This window comes from Rhinopithecus roxellana, chromosome 15, assembly GCF_007565055.1.
Source record: "Rhinopithecus roxellana isolate Shanxi Qingling chromosome 15, ASM756505v1, whole genome shotgun sequence".
Taxonomy (NCBI): Eukaryota; Metazoa; Chordata; class Mammalia; order Primates; family Cercopithecidae; genus Rhinopithecus; species Rhinopithecus roxellana.
In genome coordinates this window covers 94,331,038-94,347,479 of record NC_044563.1, presented here as the reverse complement: position 1 = coordinate 94,347,479, position 16,442 = coordinate 94,331,038, and the positions used below count along the sequence as shown (strand labels likewise).

Sequence of the window (16,442 nt, the reverse complement as noted above, 5' to 3'; positions counted from 1 at the left end):
GTTGCTCCTGGCCATCAATGAGACTTCTGATTGGCATGCCTACATGTAGCCTCTTTAGCATGGCAGTCTTATGGTAGTCAAACTTCTTACTTTGTTTCTCCCAGAGTGAGAATACCAAGAGAACAGCTGCATGGCCTCTTCTGATCTAGCCTGGTAAATTAGGCAGCATCACTTCTGCTGCATTCTACTGGTTCCAAATGAGTTACCAAGTCCAAGAACTTGCAGTCATGTTCCAAGATTGCTGTAAATGCTTCCTGTGTACCAGCACTGTTTTATGTGGTCATTTAATTCTTACTAAAAACCCCATGAGGGCGGGTACAGTGACTCACACCTATAATCCCAGCACTTTGGGAGGCCGAGGCGGGAGGCTCGCTTGAGGCCAGGAGTTCAACCCCTCACACTCACACTCCTCATATCCAATTACTGCACATTTGTCACACATAAACATAGCCGCCACGACACTGTACTGACACATACAAAATCTGTCACATTCCGTCTTGCCCATGCAAGCTCAATCACTGTGACTTATTCTCCATGCTCAGCCACTGTCCAATTTTTCATACTGTCACAACCACCAGCCCATCACACACTCAATTACTGTGACACAGCTCTAATCCTCAATCACTGTCACATACTGTTTTTCACACAAATATGGTCACCATCTGCACTCTTAAAGCAGGGTATTTACTCTCCTATAAAATTGAGTTAATATGCCAACAGCTCATTTTTCACACACACTGTCACATATTGTATTTTTCATCCATACAATCCCTGACATACACAATTAGGGTCACACACTGTTACTACCTTCGTCCCACTCCCAACTGACACCTACTCCCACACTCTCACGCACTCGCTCAATGGCTAGGGATTGGATCGGCGTATTCGTGGAGGTCTGAAGCCCGGGTCACCTCCCGAACCTCAGCCCCAAGCGGCGCGGCCCCGCCCCTCCCCGCCCCCTCATGCATATGCAGCACCTCAGCCTGGCAGCCCGGCCCCCAGACGGCCATTTGTGGCGGCGCTGGAGGCTGCGTTCGGCAGGCGCTGCGGAGACGCGTAGAGGAGCGCGCCCCCCGGCCGCTGCCGCCCCTGGCCCGTGCCGTCACCCCGCTTCTCCGCGCCTCGGGCGGTACCAAGCCATCCCCCAGCGCCGCGCTACCGCGCTGACCGGCCCTCCCGACACCTTCCGGTACCCGGGACCCCAGCGCGGCCGCTCGCCCGCAGCCCGCCGGCCGCACACGTCCCCAGCCGGGCCTAGGGCGGGCGGCAGCGGCGGCTCGGCGCGGTCAGGCTGGGCTCTGCGGCGTCCCCATGGCCGCGGCCGGCTGGCGGGACGGCTCCGGCCAGGAGAAGTACCGGCTCGTGGTGGTCGGCGGGGGTGGCGTGGGCAAGTCGGCGCTCACCATCCAGTTCATCCAGGTACCTGGAGCGGGCCTGCCCAGGGCGCCGGGGCGGTGGCGGGCGGGAGCTGGCGCTACCTGTGGCGGGTCGGCCGCCGCGACCTCGCCCCGGAGGCGCCTCGCGGGCCCGGGCCGGGGCAGGGGCCGGGGGCGGGAGGGCGCGGGGCCGACTACGCTCCTGCCCTGCGGCCGCAGCGTCGCGCTCTTGCCTCCTCCCGGGCGCGGCGTCGCGGGAGTAGGGCTTCTCAGGAATGTGGTCGGGAGGGCGGAGCTGGCAGGGTGGGAAGCACCGATCTACCTTATCGCTCTGGCCGAGGCCGGAGACCTCCGGGAGAGGCTGGGCCACCGAGCCGGGCTTCCTGCTCCGAGGGTCCGGGCGTGGGGCTGGAACTGGAGCCCTGCGCGCTGCTTTTCCAGCCGTCTGCGGCCGCGCCTGCACCGTCGGGGCGATCGCAGTGGCAACTTGGCGGCGGCTCCGCGTGGTCTCCGGGCTTCCCAGCGCCGCCTGAGCCGGAGCTACCCGCTTCAAGCACTGTGTATTTCTTTGTGTTGTTATGCTTTTCGTATAAGTACTCTCTTAGGTAATACGTCCGGGTGGGAGTGTGTGATAATGCCCCGGGGAAATGGTGGCTTCGAGGAAGTTAAAAATGTTCTCCGATGGGGTGATACCTTTTCGTAGGAATTCCTGATGCCGCCCTGCTTCTCGCCGTGCCTAGGTGAAGTTTGGGATGGGCCAGGCTAGGATATGACTGAGTCGTGCGTTCTGTTTTCTAACCACCCTCTCCCCCACCCCCAGCCCTCTCTGGTTGCTAGAGGCGGAAAGTCAGGGGTTTGTGGTAAAGAAAAGGGAGGTGGAATTCTTCCTTCTTAGAATTTGCTCTTGGGGAGAGGTTTGAGTAGTCTCTTTTGCGATTTTTAAAACACAAAGCCCCGATGTCTTTCTGCTTTTGTCAACCTAAAAGGTGTGGCATATGCTGGGAGAGAACGAAGGTACCCTGCTATAACAGGTAATAAGGATATTTTTCACAGTATCTAGAGTATGAACGGTGAAATATTTTTTTCTGGTTTCCTTTTCACCCATTTGTCAGATACCTGAATAGCTTATTTCACTTAGTGTTTATAGTGACATTAAAATATTGTACGGTAACAAATGTGATTCTCACCTTTCACATTGAGTAAATGAGCAATAATTGCTGCTATAATATTCCCTGGGATTACTACTGCTAAAACCTTTGTATTCAGGAAGAAAGGATGTTTTATGTAATGAGCATTTACAGTATGCTTATTAGTGGGTTAAAAAAAAATCACTGAGTAAGGGGTGAGATTGGTTTAAGTTTAGCAGGCTACAGATTCAGGGGTGTTGTCAGGTTGCTATTTCCCTAGGGCGCAGAGAGATTGTACGTATCTAATGGCAAAGCAAAGCAATTTATAGCTAACCCTTTCTTTGGGACTAGTCTGATGGCCGGGGGTGGTGTTGGGGGGGTGGGGAGGGTAAGTGGAGGAGAGGTCTAGGAGTGGGAGAATAATCTTGGGTTCCAGTATTAGTAGTGTTACTTAAAAGATTTGAATCACAAATATTTAAGTTTTTTTGAGGAAGGGGCCATCTGAATTATTTGAGCCTATGTTAATTAATTAATGTGTTGGGCCTTTTTGTTTTGGGGAAGTAATGGTATTAAACCATTAAGAAAGCAGTAATTGGACCTGGCGTCGTGGCTCGCTGTAATCCCATCACTTTGGGAGGCAGAGGCGGGCGGATCACGAGGTCAGGAGTTCCAGACCAGTCTGGCCAATATAGTAAAACCCCGTCTCTACCAAAAATACAAAAATTAGCCGGGCATGGTGGCGCGCGCCTGTAATCCAGCTACTTGGGAGACCGAGGCAGTAGAATCCCTTGAACCCAGGAGGCGGAGATTGTAGTGAGCCGAACTCGTGCCTGGGCAACAGAGTGAGACTCTGCCTCAAAAACAAAACAAACAAATTAATTGCTGTTTTCCTAACAATTTATAGAATCATTTGTTGAAGCAATACCTCCACTATGAATAGTATAGTACCTAGATGCTCTAGATGATATTAAAGAAGTAAAGGAAGCAGGTATGTATGAGGAAGACATATGTACATCAAGAGTATGAACTTTGAGTCTTACAGACTTGAGCACGTGTGTCTTTTAAAGCTGTCATTTATCGACTGTGAGAACATGGCCAAAATACTCAGCCTCTCTGAGCCTCAGTTTTCTCACCAGTAAAATGGGTCTGATTACACATTCTTTATAACTTTTAAATTACGACAAAGTTTGTAGCATTGTATCTAGCATGTTGTATGTGCTCAATAATGGTAGGTGTTATCAGTGTTTATGCCTACAGTTCTCTAACATGTTTAAATGCAAAGGGAATTCAGACTCAGAAAAGTCTGGAAAAAATTGATGAAAGCACTATGTAGGCTTGGTGGTGGGGAGAATGGAAATGTTATATGTGGGAGTCATATGCTAGCTTGGAGAGAGGAGGTGGCAAGTGCGGAAGTGGGATTGATAGTTGATTTGGGACCTGTGATCTGGTCTCTGCAAAAAGGAGACTTTTTGGAGAGACAGGAACCCGACCACCTGGATGCAGCCTCAGCTCTACCACTTGCTGCATGTGTAATTTTAGGCAGGTTACCTAACTTCTCTGTACCTTAGTTTTCCCCGTCTGTAAACTGGGGAAATATGGTGGACCACATACAGCCGTGAAATTAAATGAGTTAACATGTCAAGGGCTTAGAACAATGTCTAGTACAATATATAGTAAAGCTGCATACATTGTTATATTAATTTTAGATTATGGAACTAAAGTGATTTTTTTATATTTACACTTAATAGGGTAGCTATTCATTGCCTGACTCCTGGGATGTTAAAATTCATTCCACTATGATTGTTTAGCAGTAGTAACTGGAGGGAGAGAACACAGCAGACTAATCATTTTAATAAGCAGAAGTCAGTTCTCTTGGTAGGAGATTAGAATGGCACAAATTGGTCTTCATTATTTTTTTGAGACTCCTGAAACACCAGACTGTTTTTACAGTTTTCAGTATATATATTTTCTACTATGTAATTTTGAGCAGAAAAAATAATGTAAAATTGGGAACGGAGAATTTAAAAACAATGCCTTTTACCTTAACTTTCTTTGACTTAGATTTAGTTGTTACCTTCTGTTCATATGAAGAGTTGCAAAATTAGGAAACTAAGGAAGTTAAATTGAGATACCTTTTCCTTTTTAAAAATAAATATAACAAATCATAAAGTAGCCATGATAAAACATAAAGTATTATGTTATTGAATGAGTACGTGTGTGTACATGACCTCCTCCTTTCTGTTGCTCATCATTCTTTGAAAAATGTGTGAAGTTCTGTTGGTAGGTAGAACACCTAAATGATGAGTAAACTCTAGGTAGGAAATGACTTCAAGGTGGTACAGAGTGGTTAGGAGAGACCACTGGGTATGTAGGGGCTAGGTCTCTCCACCCAGGTGACTTTGAGTAGTTTCTTAATCGGCCTTTATCTTGACTGAGCTTCTGTTTCTTCATGAAATGTTGGGTTTGGGTGAACAAATTTCTACACCTTTGAAATTCTAGGGTTTTTTTTTTTTTTTCTTGTTTAACTAGCTGTGCCTTTAGTCAAGTTTCTTAGGTTCTCTAAACCTAAGTTTCACCACTTGGGAAGGGAGAATAATATTAAATAATAGTACCCTTAGGTTTTTGGAGTAAATAAAATAATGCAGGTAAATCATCCAGCACAGTGCCATCTACAGAGTAAATAAATAAGAATTGTTGGTTGGGCACAGTGGCTCACGCCTGTGATCCCAGCATTTTGGGAGGCCAAGGTGGGTGGATCAGTTGAGATCAGGAGTTTGAGACCACTCTGGCCAACATGGTGAAACCCCATCTCTACTAAAAATACAAAAATTAGCTGGGTGTGTTGGTGTGCGCTTGTAATCCCAGTTACTTGGGAGGCTGAGTCAAGAGAATCTCTTGAACCTGGGAGGCAGACGCCACTGCACTCCATCTTGGGCAACAGAGCGAGACTGTGTCTCAAAAAAAAAAAAAGAATTGTTACTTGGTTTTATTTGCTGCTGTTAGTTCTGTATCTTGGTGTTCCTGCAAAACAAAATTTGTAATTTATTCATTTTTCTTTGACATATAATCTGGTCTATTACTTTAAGTCTTCACTGCCCTCTCCTTCCTGGCTCAACCTTATACTCCCCTCCTTACTTCTGTGTGGTATTCAGGTGATGAATGTGTGGATTCCATTTTGAGTTGGAGAAATTTCTTTTTGTCAGTTTGGATTTGATTTTAAGAAATAATGAGGTAAGCTTTTAATTTTGGTGTTAGTGCTTTATCTGGTAACTCTGAGACAAGACCATATTTTTTAAAAAATTTATAGGGAGAAGTATCCCAGTTTCTATTTTTTTTTTTAGCATGTTAACTTTTTATTCAACAATTTGCCAAATTTTGAGGGAGGTAGGGGTTAGCTGATTTCTCACATCTTGAATTTCAGTCAGTCCTATGACCTGTTAGTCTGGACCCAGCATTGCTTTTTAAAAGTTTGTCTTTTGCTGAGTGCTTTTTCATTGCTTTTTCCTGGGGCAGAGATCTGAGAAGAGATTTCAGGAGATTTGTGTTAATAGTTTATTGATTTCATGTGAAGGTTGTGAGTTTAAATTCTCAATTTGCTGTTCCATTGCTGCATCTTGAAGATTTTTCCTGCAATTAGAAACTACTTAAACTGTTAACTTTTATCTGTGATTTTGAAACTCTAGACATTTTTAGTGCGTGAACTTTTTTTTTACATTAATGTACAAATAAATTGTTAGCATTGAAAAATAAGACACCTGCCCCCAAAGTGATATCAAATAAGACACCTGCCCCCAAAGTGATATCAAAGGTTTTCTTGTTTGGGAAACAGCTGAAATGGTCCTGCAGGCAATTCCTAGATAAAATTTCTGTACACTCAGGGAAGAACATTTTCTTATAGAGGATGACTGCCTTTGGAGAAGAAGGAAATTTTAACATGCAGTTTCTTAACTTGCATCTTATTCTTAAGTGTTTTGTTTGTTCTCTTTCTCTTTGTGTCTGACTCTGTGTGTGTGTGTTTGCGAGCATGCGTGCCTCTGTTTTGGGATAAGGAAGTTGTAGGAGTTGAGTGGGGACACTTCTTTTTTTGAGACGAAGTTTCACTCTTGTTCAGGCTAGAGTGCAATGGCGTGATCTTTGCTAACTGCAACCTCCACATCCTGGGTTCAAGTGATTCTCCAGCCTCAGCCTCCCAAGTAGCTGGGATTACAGACAGGCATGCACCACCACACTCGGCTAATTTTGTATTTCTAGTAGAGATGGAGTTTCACCATATTGGCCAGGGTGGTCACGAACTCCTGACCTCAGGTGATCCACCTGCCTGGGCCTCCACTGCGCCTGGCCGAGTGGGAGCACTTTTGTTGAGTAGGTCAAGAATACTGCTTTCCCTTGGTAGATGACAGGCTACTGCTCACTGGGATGGGATTTTATTTCATCTGATTGCTGAAATATAGTCTTTCCTAAGCTTTGAATGAAAATAGTCTATTCCATTCAGTTAAGAAAGTAAATTGATAACTTTAAATTGGGGGAGGAGAGTGGGAAGAGACTTTCTTAAAACTCTTAAAAAAAAATATTTTAGCTGGGCACAGTGGCTCACGCCTGTAATCCCAACACTTTGGGAGGCCAAGGCTGGTGGATCATTTGAAGTCAGGAGTTTGAGACCAGCCTGGCCAACATGGTGCAACCCTGTCTCTACTAAAAATACAAAAATTAGCTGGGTCTGGTGGCGGGTGCCTGCAACCCCAGCTACTACTCAGGAGCTGACGCAGGAGAACTGCTTGAACCTGGGAGTTGGAGGGTTGTAGTGGGTGGAGATCATGCCACCGCACTCCAGCCTGGGCAACACAGCAAGACTCCATCTCAAAAAAAGAAAAATATATATATATACACACACACATGCATACATATATTTTAAAGGTTTCTTTTTCAAATTAAACTTGGTCTGATACAATTGAAACATTTTGTGATGCCACTTGAACACCTTTTTTTCTGATTGGGGAAAATGGTCTTTAGGATGTTACTTCCACTGTGCCTTCCTTAATGAAAAGTGATAATGACTAAAGGATTTTCACTCTGCGTGTAGACAGCATGGGGTTAATAGTCATGAATTTTGTTGAAAGGCCTTGATCTTGAATTACTTTGGGCAGAGCTACTGAGCCTGTTTGAGATTGAAACTTACAACTATTATACTTGGTAGGCCTTAGATTTATATCTTTTTGCAAAGAAAAATGTGTTTCAAAGATGCGAAGAAATATAAATTGTCTTAAATTGTACTTGAGAATAATTAGACTGAGCTCCTTGATGTCTTATAAATTATATTTCATTTTTAGTGTTTTATAAAGGCCATGTGATTATTTGTTGCATAGCACTAAACAGCTTTAAATTATAGTTTAATTAAAAATATTATAGTCGCCGGGCGTGGTGGCTCAAGCCTGTAATCCCAGCACTTTGGGAGGCCGAGACGGGCGGATCATGAGGTCAGGAGATCGAGACCATTCTGGCTAACACTGTGAAACCCCGTCTCTGCTAAAAAATACAAAAAACTAGCCGGGCGAGGTGGCGGGCGCCTGTAGTCCCAGCTACTCGGGAGGCTGAGGCAGGAGAATGGCGGGAACCCGGGAGGCGGAGCTTGCAGTAAGCTGAGATCCGGCCACTGCACTCCAGCCCACTGCACTCCAGCCGGGGCGACAGAGCGCGACTCCGTCTCAAAAAAAAAAAAAAAAAAAAAAAAAAGAATTATAGTCAATTTATTGTTGGTATGTACTAACAGTTTAATACTGCCGTCTTTAACTTACTGTCACCTTATACGATGAATTTTTTTTTTTTTCCCTTGGGAGAAAGCTCTTTATCCATGTAAGTAAAATTCAGCAGTAGAAATAAGAATATAAGTGTTAAAAAGACATCTGATGTTGCTTTCTTTTTTGACTTTAACCAGATTTCCCAAATGGCAACATTTTACCATATTGCTTTATTCCCTGCAATATATAGTTTTTAAAAACATTTGAGTGTAAGTTGAAGACATGATGCCACCCTTATCCTTAAATATCTCTTTGCCTGAAAAACCAGGGCATTTGCTTTCTTCTTTTTTTGTTTTGAGACGGAGTCTCACTCTGTCGCCCCGCCTAGGCTGGAGTGCAGTGGTACGATCTTGTCTCATTGCAACCTCCACCTCCTGGGTTCAAGGCATTCTCCTGCCTCAGCCTCCCGAGTAGTTGGGATTACAGGCGCCCGTCACCACGGATATAAATATCCAACCTGGATAATTTTTTTTTTTTTTTTTTTTGAGACGGAGTTTCACTTTTGTTGCCCAGACTGGAGTGCAGTGGTGTGATCTCAGCTCACTGCAGCCTCTACCTCCTGGGTTCAAGTCATTCTCCTGCCTCAGTCTTCTGAGTAGCTGGGATTACAGGTGCCTGCCACCATGCCTGGCTACTAATTTTTGTATTTTTAGTAGAGACGGAGTTTCACCATGTTGGCCAGGCTGTTCTTGAACTCCTGACCTCGTGATCTACCCGCTTGGCCTCCCAAAATGTTAGGATTACAGGTATGAGCCACTGTGCCTGGCTGCATTTGCTTTCATGAATAAAATATACTGACCTAACTCAGAAATTAATCTTGATTTGTTATTATACTATTACCTGATGTGTAGAATTTGTTTGAAATTTGCCAGTTGTCCCAGTTGTGCCCTTTATAGCAAAAGAAAATCTGATTATCCAATTCATTATTTACTTTGGAACAGTTCTTTAGTCTCTGTGTTTTATGACATTGACATTTTTAAAGAGTACAAATTAGTTACTTGTAGAGTTCCCTCAATTTGGGTTTGGCTGATGTTTCTTCGTGATTAGATTCAGGTTATGCATTTTTGGGGGGGCAGAAATAATACAGAAATTATGTGTTATTAGGCGACATAAGATGTATTTATTTGACCACATACATGCCTTTTGACTCAGCAATCCCAAATCTCAGAATTTACCCAGAAGACGCACTTCCCATAGTATGAAAATACACATGTATAAGGTTGCAGCATTTCTTAATTACAAAAATTACAAGCAACCTACATGATAGGAAAATCCAATGGAGCATTATGCACCTGTGAACAAGAGTGGGAAAGGGCATGACTAACTGATGTGGAGTGCTTTCTTGGATGTGTTGTTCAGTTGCTTGGTTTGTCTTGCTTTCGAGCAAGCTTGTCTAACACTCAGGCTGTGAGTGGCATGCGGCCTAGGACAGCTTTGAATGTGGCCCAAGGCAAATTCATAAAGTTTCTTAAAACATTATGAGATTTTTTTTTTCTTTTGCAATTTTTTTAACCTCATCACGTATTGTTAGTTTAGTGTATTTTATGTGTGGCCCAAGACAATTCTTCCAGTGTGGCTCAGGGAAATCAAAAGATTGGACACCCCTGCCTTAAAGGAATACCTGAGGCTGGGTAATTTATAAAGAAAAGAGGTTTTGTTGGCTCAGAGTTTTGCACGCTGTACAAGAAGCACGGTACTAGCATCTGCTTCTGATGAGGGTGTAAGGAATCTTCCATTCATGACAGAAGGGGAAGGGGAGTGGCGTGTGCAGAGATTACATGGTGAGAGAAGCAAGCCAATGGGGAGGCACCAGGCTCTTTTTAACAACCAGCTAGGCCGGGTGCGGTGGCTGAAGCCTGTAATCCCAGCACTTTGGGAGGCCGAGACGGGCGGATCACGAGGTCAGGAGATCGAGACCATCCTGGCTAACACGGTGAAACCCCGTCTCTACTAAAAAATACAAAAAAACTAGCCAGGCGAGGTGGCAGGCGCCTGTAGTCCCAGCTACTCGGGAGGCTGAGGCAGGAGAATGGCATAAACCCGGGAGGCGGAGCTTGCAGTGAGCTGAAATCCGGCCACTGCACTCCAGCCTGGGCGACACAGCAAGACTCCATCTCAAAAAAAAAAAAAAAAAAAAAACCCAGCTGTAGTGGAACATAAGAGCTCACTCACACCCCAATCCCAGGGAAGGCATTAATCTATTCATGAGGGATTCACCCCCCATGACCCAAACACCTCCCATTAAGGCCCACCTCCAACTTTGGGGATCAGTAGTCAATATGAGATTTGGAGGGATCACACAAACCAAACTTATAGAATCAGTGAAAAAAGTAAAGTGCAGAAGTATCTAATACTACCTTTTGTGTAAGAAAGAAGGAGAAATAAGAAAATACGTAGGTATTTGTTCACTGGGGCAAAAACAAAACACAAAGATAAATTGGAGGTTGATAAGATTGATTTCCTAGAGGATGGGTAAAAAGGTATGCAGTGGAAAGGATAGAGGGAATAGGGGCAGGGACCCTTCTGAGGATACTTTTATGACTTTTGGAACTATGTTAATGTTTCACATACTGAGTATATAAGCAACAAACACACCAACCAAATCAAGTGATAAAAAAAAAATACCTTAAGGGAGAGTACAAACAGAAACAAATGAACTGAACTGTATTTCAAATGAGTAACTTAACTACACTGAAGGAGTGAAAAACAACTAATTTAGGTAACTTTTGATCCTAGTATTTGAACTCTGTCCTCAGGATAAAGACAAAAAGATTGAAACAAACATTGAACTCTAGTTAATAGAGTTAACTAGAGTTTTTGGTTTTTGTTGTTGTCATAGAGGCATGGGTTTGCAATTTTGAAGCAATTGTCTATACTATTATAAGCAAATAAGTAAATATATTGTGGAAAATGGGAGCCAGTTTCTCACTGTTGGAGAAGGGAGTTACAAAGGTGAAAAGGATGAAGGTTAAAATGAACTCTGATGTTTGATTGGAATTTAAGATAGTGGCATAAATTCATGGTTTTAGCAGTATGTACATATAGGCCGGGCGCTGCAGTTCACACCTGTAATCCCAGCACTTTGGGACGCTGAGGCGGGTGGATCATGAGGTCAGCAGATCGAGACCATCCTGGCTAACATGGTGAAACCCCGTCTCTACTAAAAAAAAAAAAAAAATAGCTCGGCATTGTGGTGGGCGCCTATAGTCCCAGCTACTTGGGAGGCTGAGGCGGGTGAATGGTATGAACCTGGGAGACAGAGGTTGCAGTGAGCCAAGTCGTGCCACTGCACTCCAGCCTGGGCAACAGAGCAAGACTCCGTCCCCCCCAAAAAAATACAAAAAATAAATACAAAAAATTAGCTGGGCATGGTGGCGTACGCCTATATAGTACCAGCTACTTGGGAGCTAAGGCAAGAGAATGGCGTGAATCTGGGAGGCAGAGCTTGCAGTGAGCTGAGATCGCGCCACTGCACTCCAGCCTGGGCGACAGAGCGAGACTCTGTCTCAAAACCAAAAATCAAAAAAGTATGTAGATATAGAAATATATCTTATTATGGATACACATGCATGCATCTGTACATCTTTTTCCACATCTGTCTGTTAAGATGGCCAGGAAGCAGTGATACCCCTTTAGCAATGAGATCACCTAGCACTAGATCTTGGTTTCTAAATACCATTAATACTGTTCTCTACTGGAAGGAACCTTAGAGAAATGGCGGATTCCAGAATAGGAGAAGAAAAATGCAAAATATGCTTAGAGCATCTTGTAGTCTCATAACATATGGGAGTGCTCAAAAAAGTAAAATGATGGGGATATTTGAAAGAGATACAGGAGCCAGCCTGGCAAAACTCATATTGACTGACTATAGGGCAATTTAATCATTGAAATAAATAAGACAGTACTTGTTTATTATGCATAAATAGAGTAAGGATCTGTGACAAATAAATGATCTAGAAGTCCTTAATGTAGAATTCTGACTAATGAATGAACATAAAGGAAAAGGTGGTTTAGTAAGTTGCCTTTTGGCAATTATAACAATTGATTTAAGTAAGAACCATAAATGGATCTTAAAACTAGTGGGTAAAAATGAATGTTAAAACTAGTATGTGAAAGTTTGAGAGTAGTAGATGTTAACATAGTCTCAAAGTATGTTCTCATAAGTTATTATTAATTTTACAGGGGGAAAATAACAACTTTACAGGGGGAAACCTGCACTAACTTGCCCATGTGATTAAAGTCAACATCTTTGATGTTATTCTAGGTAATAATAATGAGCAGAGTTTGTTTTATACTTTGTTATGCTAATGAGATCTTGTCTTTATAATTAGTTCAGCTAGGCATTTAATGAAATTAAGCCTAAAGGAACCAAGCAGAACATAAAGGGCACCAACTTTTTCTCTGTTTAAAAAATATATCTTCTTAATTTTGTAACCAGATGTCTTGGGAAGGAATAAATTTAGGCCAGTAAGGTTTTGGCCATGGACTCTAATCTTTTTTTTTTTTTTTGAGGCGGAGTCTCGCTCTGTCGCCCGGACTGGAGTGCAGTGGCCAGATCTCAGCTCACTGCAAGCTCCGCCTCCCGGGTTTACGCCATTCTCCTGCCTCAGCCTCCCGAGTAGCTGGGACTACAGGCGCCCGCCACCTCGCCCGGCTAGTTTTTGTATTTTTAGTAGAGACGGGGTTTCACCGTGTTAGCCAGGATGGTCTCGATCTCCTGACCTCGTGATCCTCCCGTCTCGGCCTCCCAAAGTGCTGGGATTACAGGTTTGAGCCACCGCGCCCGGCCTCTTTAAAAAAATTTTAAAGACAAGGTCTTGCTCTGGTGCACAGGTCAGGCTGTAGTGTAGTGGTGTGATCACAGGTCACTGCAGCCTCGGAACTCCTGGGCTGAAATGATCTTCCTACCTCGGCCTGCCAAAGTGCGGGCACTACAGTTGTGAGCCACTGTACCTACGTTTTTGATGTTTTGTAGCGACGAGGTCTCGCTCTGTTGCCCAGGCTGGTCTTGAACTTCTGGCCTCAAGTGATCCTCCTGCCTTGGCCTCCCAAAGCGCTGGGATTATAGGTGTGAGCTATCTGGCTCTGTATAAAATGACTTATATTTTTAAACATACTTAATTAGGGAATCAGAATAATAGTGTTTTATTCCCAGTTACGGAAAATGGGAATTAAGCAGTTTTGTTTACCCTGTTTCTACCCACTCCTTTCGTACATTTTTTGTCCTTATTTACAACAACCAACATTGTGTGAGATTCAGTATTTTTAAAAGATTTAAAAAATCTTACGCATTCTGTTATAGCTATAATTACAATAGTTAATAATACCCATTGGCATTAATCCCTTTGTCATTAAGGGTTATTGCTTTTATTTGCCATTTCTATCATTCTGTCTGGTTTTAGTGTTTACAAACAATCCTCATGAACAGCTAGTTTTACTTAATTGTTTTTAAAATTGTCTTTATTTATTTAGAGACAGGGTCTTGCTCGGTTGTACAAGCTGGAGTCCAGCAGCATGATCATAGCTTACTGCAACCTTGAACTCCTAGGCTTAAGTAACCTTCCTCCTGTCTTAGTGCTCTGAGTAGCTAGGACTGCAGGCGTATGCCACCATGCCCAGCTAACTTTTTTAATTTTTATTTTTTAGAGATGAGGTCTCATTTTGTTGCCCAGGCTAGTCTTAAACTCCTGGCCTCAAGCAGTCCTCCCACCTTGGCCTCCCATAGGGCTGGGATTATAGGCCTGGCCTTTTTATTTTTAAATTGACAGATAAAATTGTATCTATTTATTATGTACAACATGGTATTTTGAAGTATATATACATTGTGGAATGACTAAATATAGCTAACATATGTATTATGTCACATAGTTGTCATTTTTGTGGTGAGAAAACTTAACATCCATTCAGCATTTTTCAAAAGTACAATATATTGTTATTAACTATAGTTACTATGTTGTACAGCTACTTTTTAATTTGAATTGTGATCTAAAGAACATTTCCAAGTACTTTTTACTGAAAACATATCTAAGATTAAATTTATTTTGCATGATAATTGATGATTTGGCTGGGTATAAAATTATTGGGTCCCAACTTTTTTGTGTTAATAACAGTAGAGGTCCTGCTTTATTTGTCATCTTTATCTCTCTGGCCTCAAGTTTCTGTTCTGTAGAAATAACTTCTCTAGGTGTATGCTTGCAGCATTTTCTTATCATTGGAAATGGACACATTTATTAGGATATGACTAGAAGTTTTTCTCTGTCACTAGTATTCCCGGGGAAATGATGAAACACTCAGGTCTGGGAAGACTTTCTTCTCCATTTTTGTATTCATTTTTTTCAATTACCTTCTGAAATACCTATTATTTACGCATTGATTTTCTGTTAACTTCTATAGTACATTGTTTTAAGTTAGCTAATGAAAAGGATAAGATCCTCTCTATTCTGGGAAGATTTATCAAATTTGTCTTCTCCATCCTTGATGAAATTTTCTGGATGTCACACATAATTACTGTCTCCAAAACATATTTAGTGCCCTTGATTTCTCAGTCTGATATTAAACAACGGTAATGTTCTCTTTTCTGAGGGCCACAAAACTGTGGTATTTTTGTAAAGCTTGATACTGTTTAATGAAACAACTTCCAGGGAATTGATTTTTCTTTGTGTGGAAGAATATATTTGTTTTTCTTCTTGTTTATTCAAGAAGAGTTGCTTATAGCTGTTCTTGGTTTAGGAAGTTAAGAGCTGGTCATCTCTCAGAATTGCCTTGGGGTACTGAGATTTCTGCTTTGTTTTGGTGCTGAACAGCAAGTTGACCTTGGGGAGCTTCAATTTCTTGGAGAATATCAGTAGCAGAATTTCAACAAATACGAAATTTTATTAAATCCTCCAAATCTTAATCTCCAAATATGGGCTTTTGACTGAGAGGTATAATTTTGTAGAATTAGAGATGTTTAAAAGGGATAGTTTTCAAGCTTTTACATCCTTCATACCTCAGCTTTCTGCACCGAGACAAGTGGAAGTGTGTGTATTCTTAAAAGAAGGTTTTGGATTAGAAAACGATCCTTTTTTGCTTCTTTTGTTCTTCTGTAGCTCAGACCTTGAACAACAATCTGTGTCTGGTTCACCTTGACGTTATTTTAAACCCTGTAAGCCCTAGACTATAAGTATTTTAGTAGAGGACTTTATATATTTGGTATGTTTTGTCTGAATCTATGTCTCTTAGTTATATTTGTTTGTACATTTTATTCATATTTGCATTTTCAGAATCGCAGACTAGGAATACCTTTGTTACACAGAACTAAGCACATAACAAAATATTTGTTGGTATTTGCTAGTATCAAGTTTTGAGTGGAGGCCAGGTGCGGTGGCTCACACTTGTAATCCCAGCACTTTGGGAGGCTGAGGAGGGCATATCACTTGAGGTCAGGAGTTCCAGACCAGCCTGGCTGACATGGTGAAACCCCATCTCTACTGAAAATACAAAAAAAATTAGCCAGTTGTAGTGGCATGCGCCTATAATCCCAGCTACTTGGGAAGCTAAGGCAGGAGAGTCACTTGAACCCAGGAGCGGAGGTTGCAGTGAGTCGACATCATGCCACTGCACTCCAGTCTGGGCAACAGAGTGGGACTGTCTCAAAAAAAAAAAAAAAAAAAAAAAAGTCTTGAATAGGACACAGGAAATAAATAGTGGAAAAAAGAGGCCTTTGGAAAGATGAATTGTATCTATTATGGTTCCATAGCATCTAGTTACTGAAGAAGAAAAAGAGCTGGCTATTATTTTGGATTTCAGAGATCATATGTGGCATATACACTTTGAATCTTGAGTTTTAGAAGTTGATCCGTAACATTCGGTTTTAGCCAAAATAGTCTTTGGAGAAGATAGTCTTCTCTTAATTTCTCTCTGCCAATTCTGACTTGGGAAGTGTACAACAGTCTGAGAGTAAGGTCTTAAAAGTTGTAACTTTTGTCTTATTTCCTGATGAATTTCTCCTAATGCCTGTTTTTAGTTAATGATGATGTGGTTGACATTTCACTAGTCAAAAGATGTGAGCTGAAAGGAAAGGTAAGCAGGTAGTCAAGTCAAACTGCAAATGAAGATTTGTGATAGATTTAGTGTTTAGGTTTCAGAAATCACGTGGAAAAGAT

At 42.4% G+C, this 16,442-nt stretch overlaps 1 protein-coding gene across 1 annotated transcript in view; it reads left to right on the top strand.

Moving 5' to 3' along the window:
• The first annotated feature begins 999 nt into the window (after positions 1 to 999).
• Positions 1,000 to 16,442, top strand: part of RRAS2 (RAS related 2) — an 81,845-nt gene continuing 66,402 nt past the window's right edge. The window contains exon 1 of the mRNA XM_030917919.1: positions 1,000 to 1,419. Within this exon, the coding sequence (XP_030773779.1) occupies positions 1,312 to 1,419 (108 nt within the window). The 5' untranslated portion in view covers positions 1,000 to 1,311. The remainder of the gene's footprint in view (positions 1,420 to 16,442) is intronic.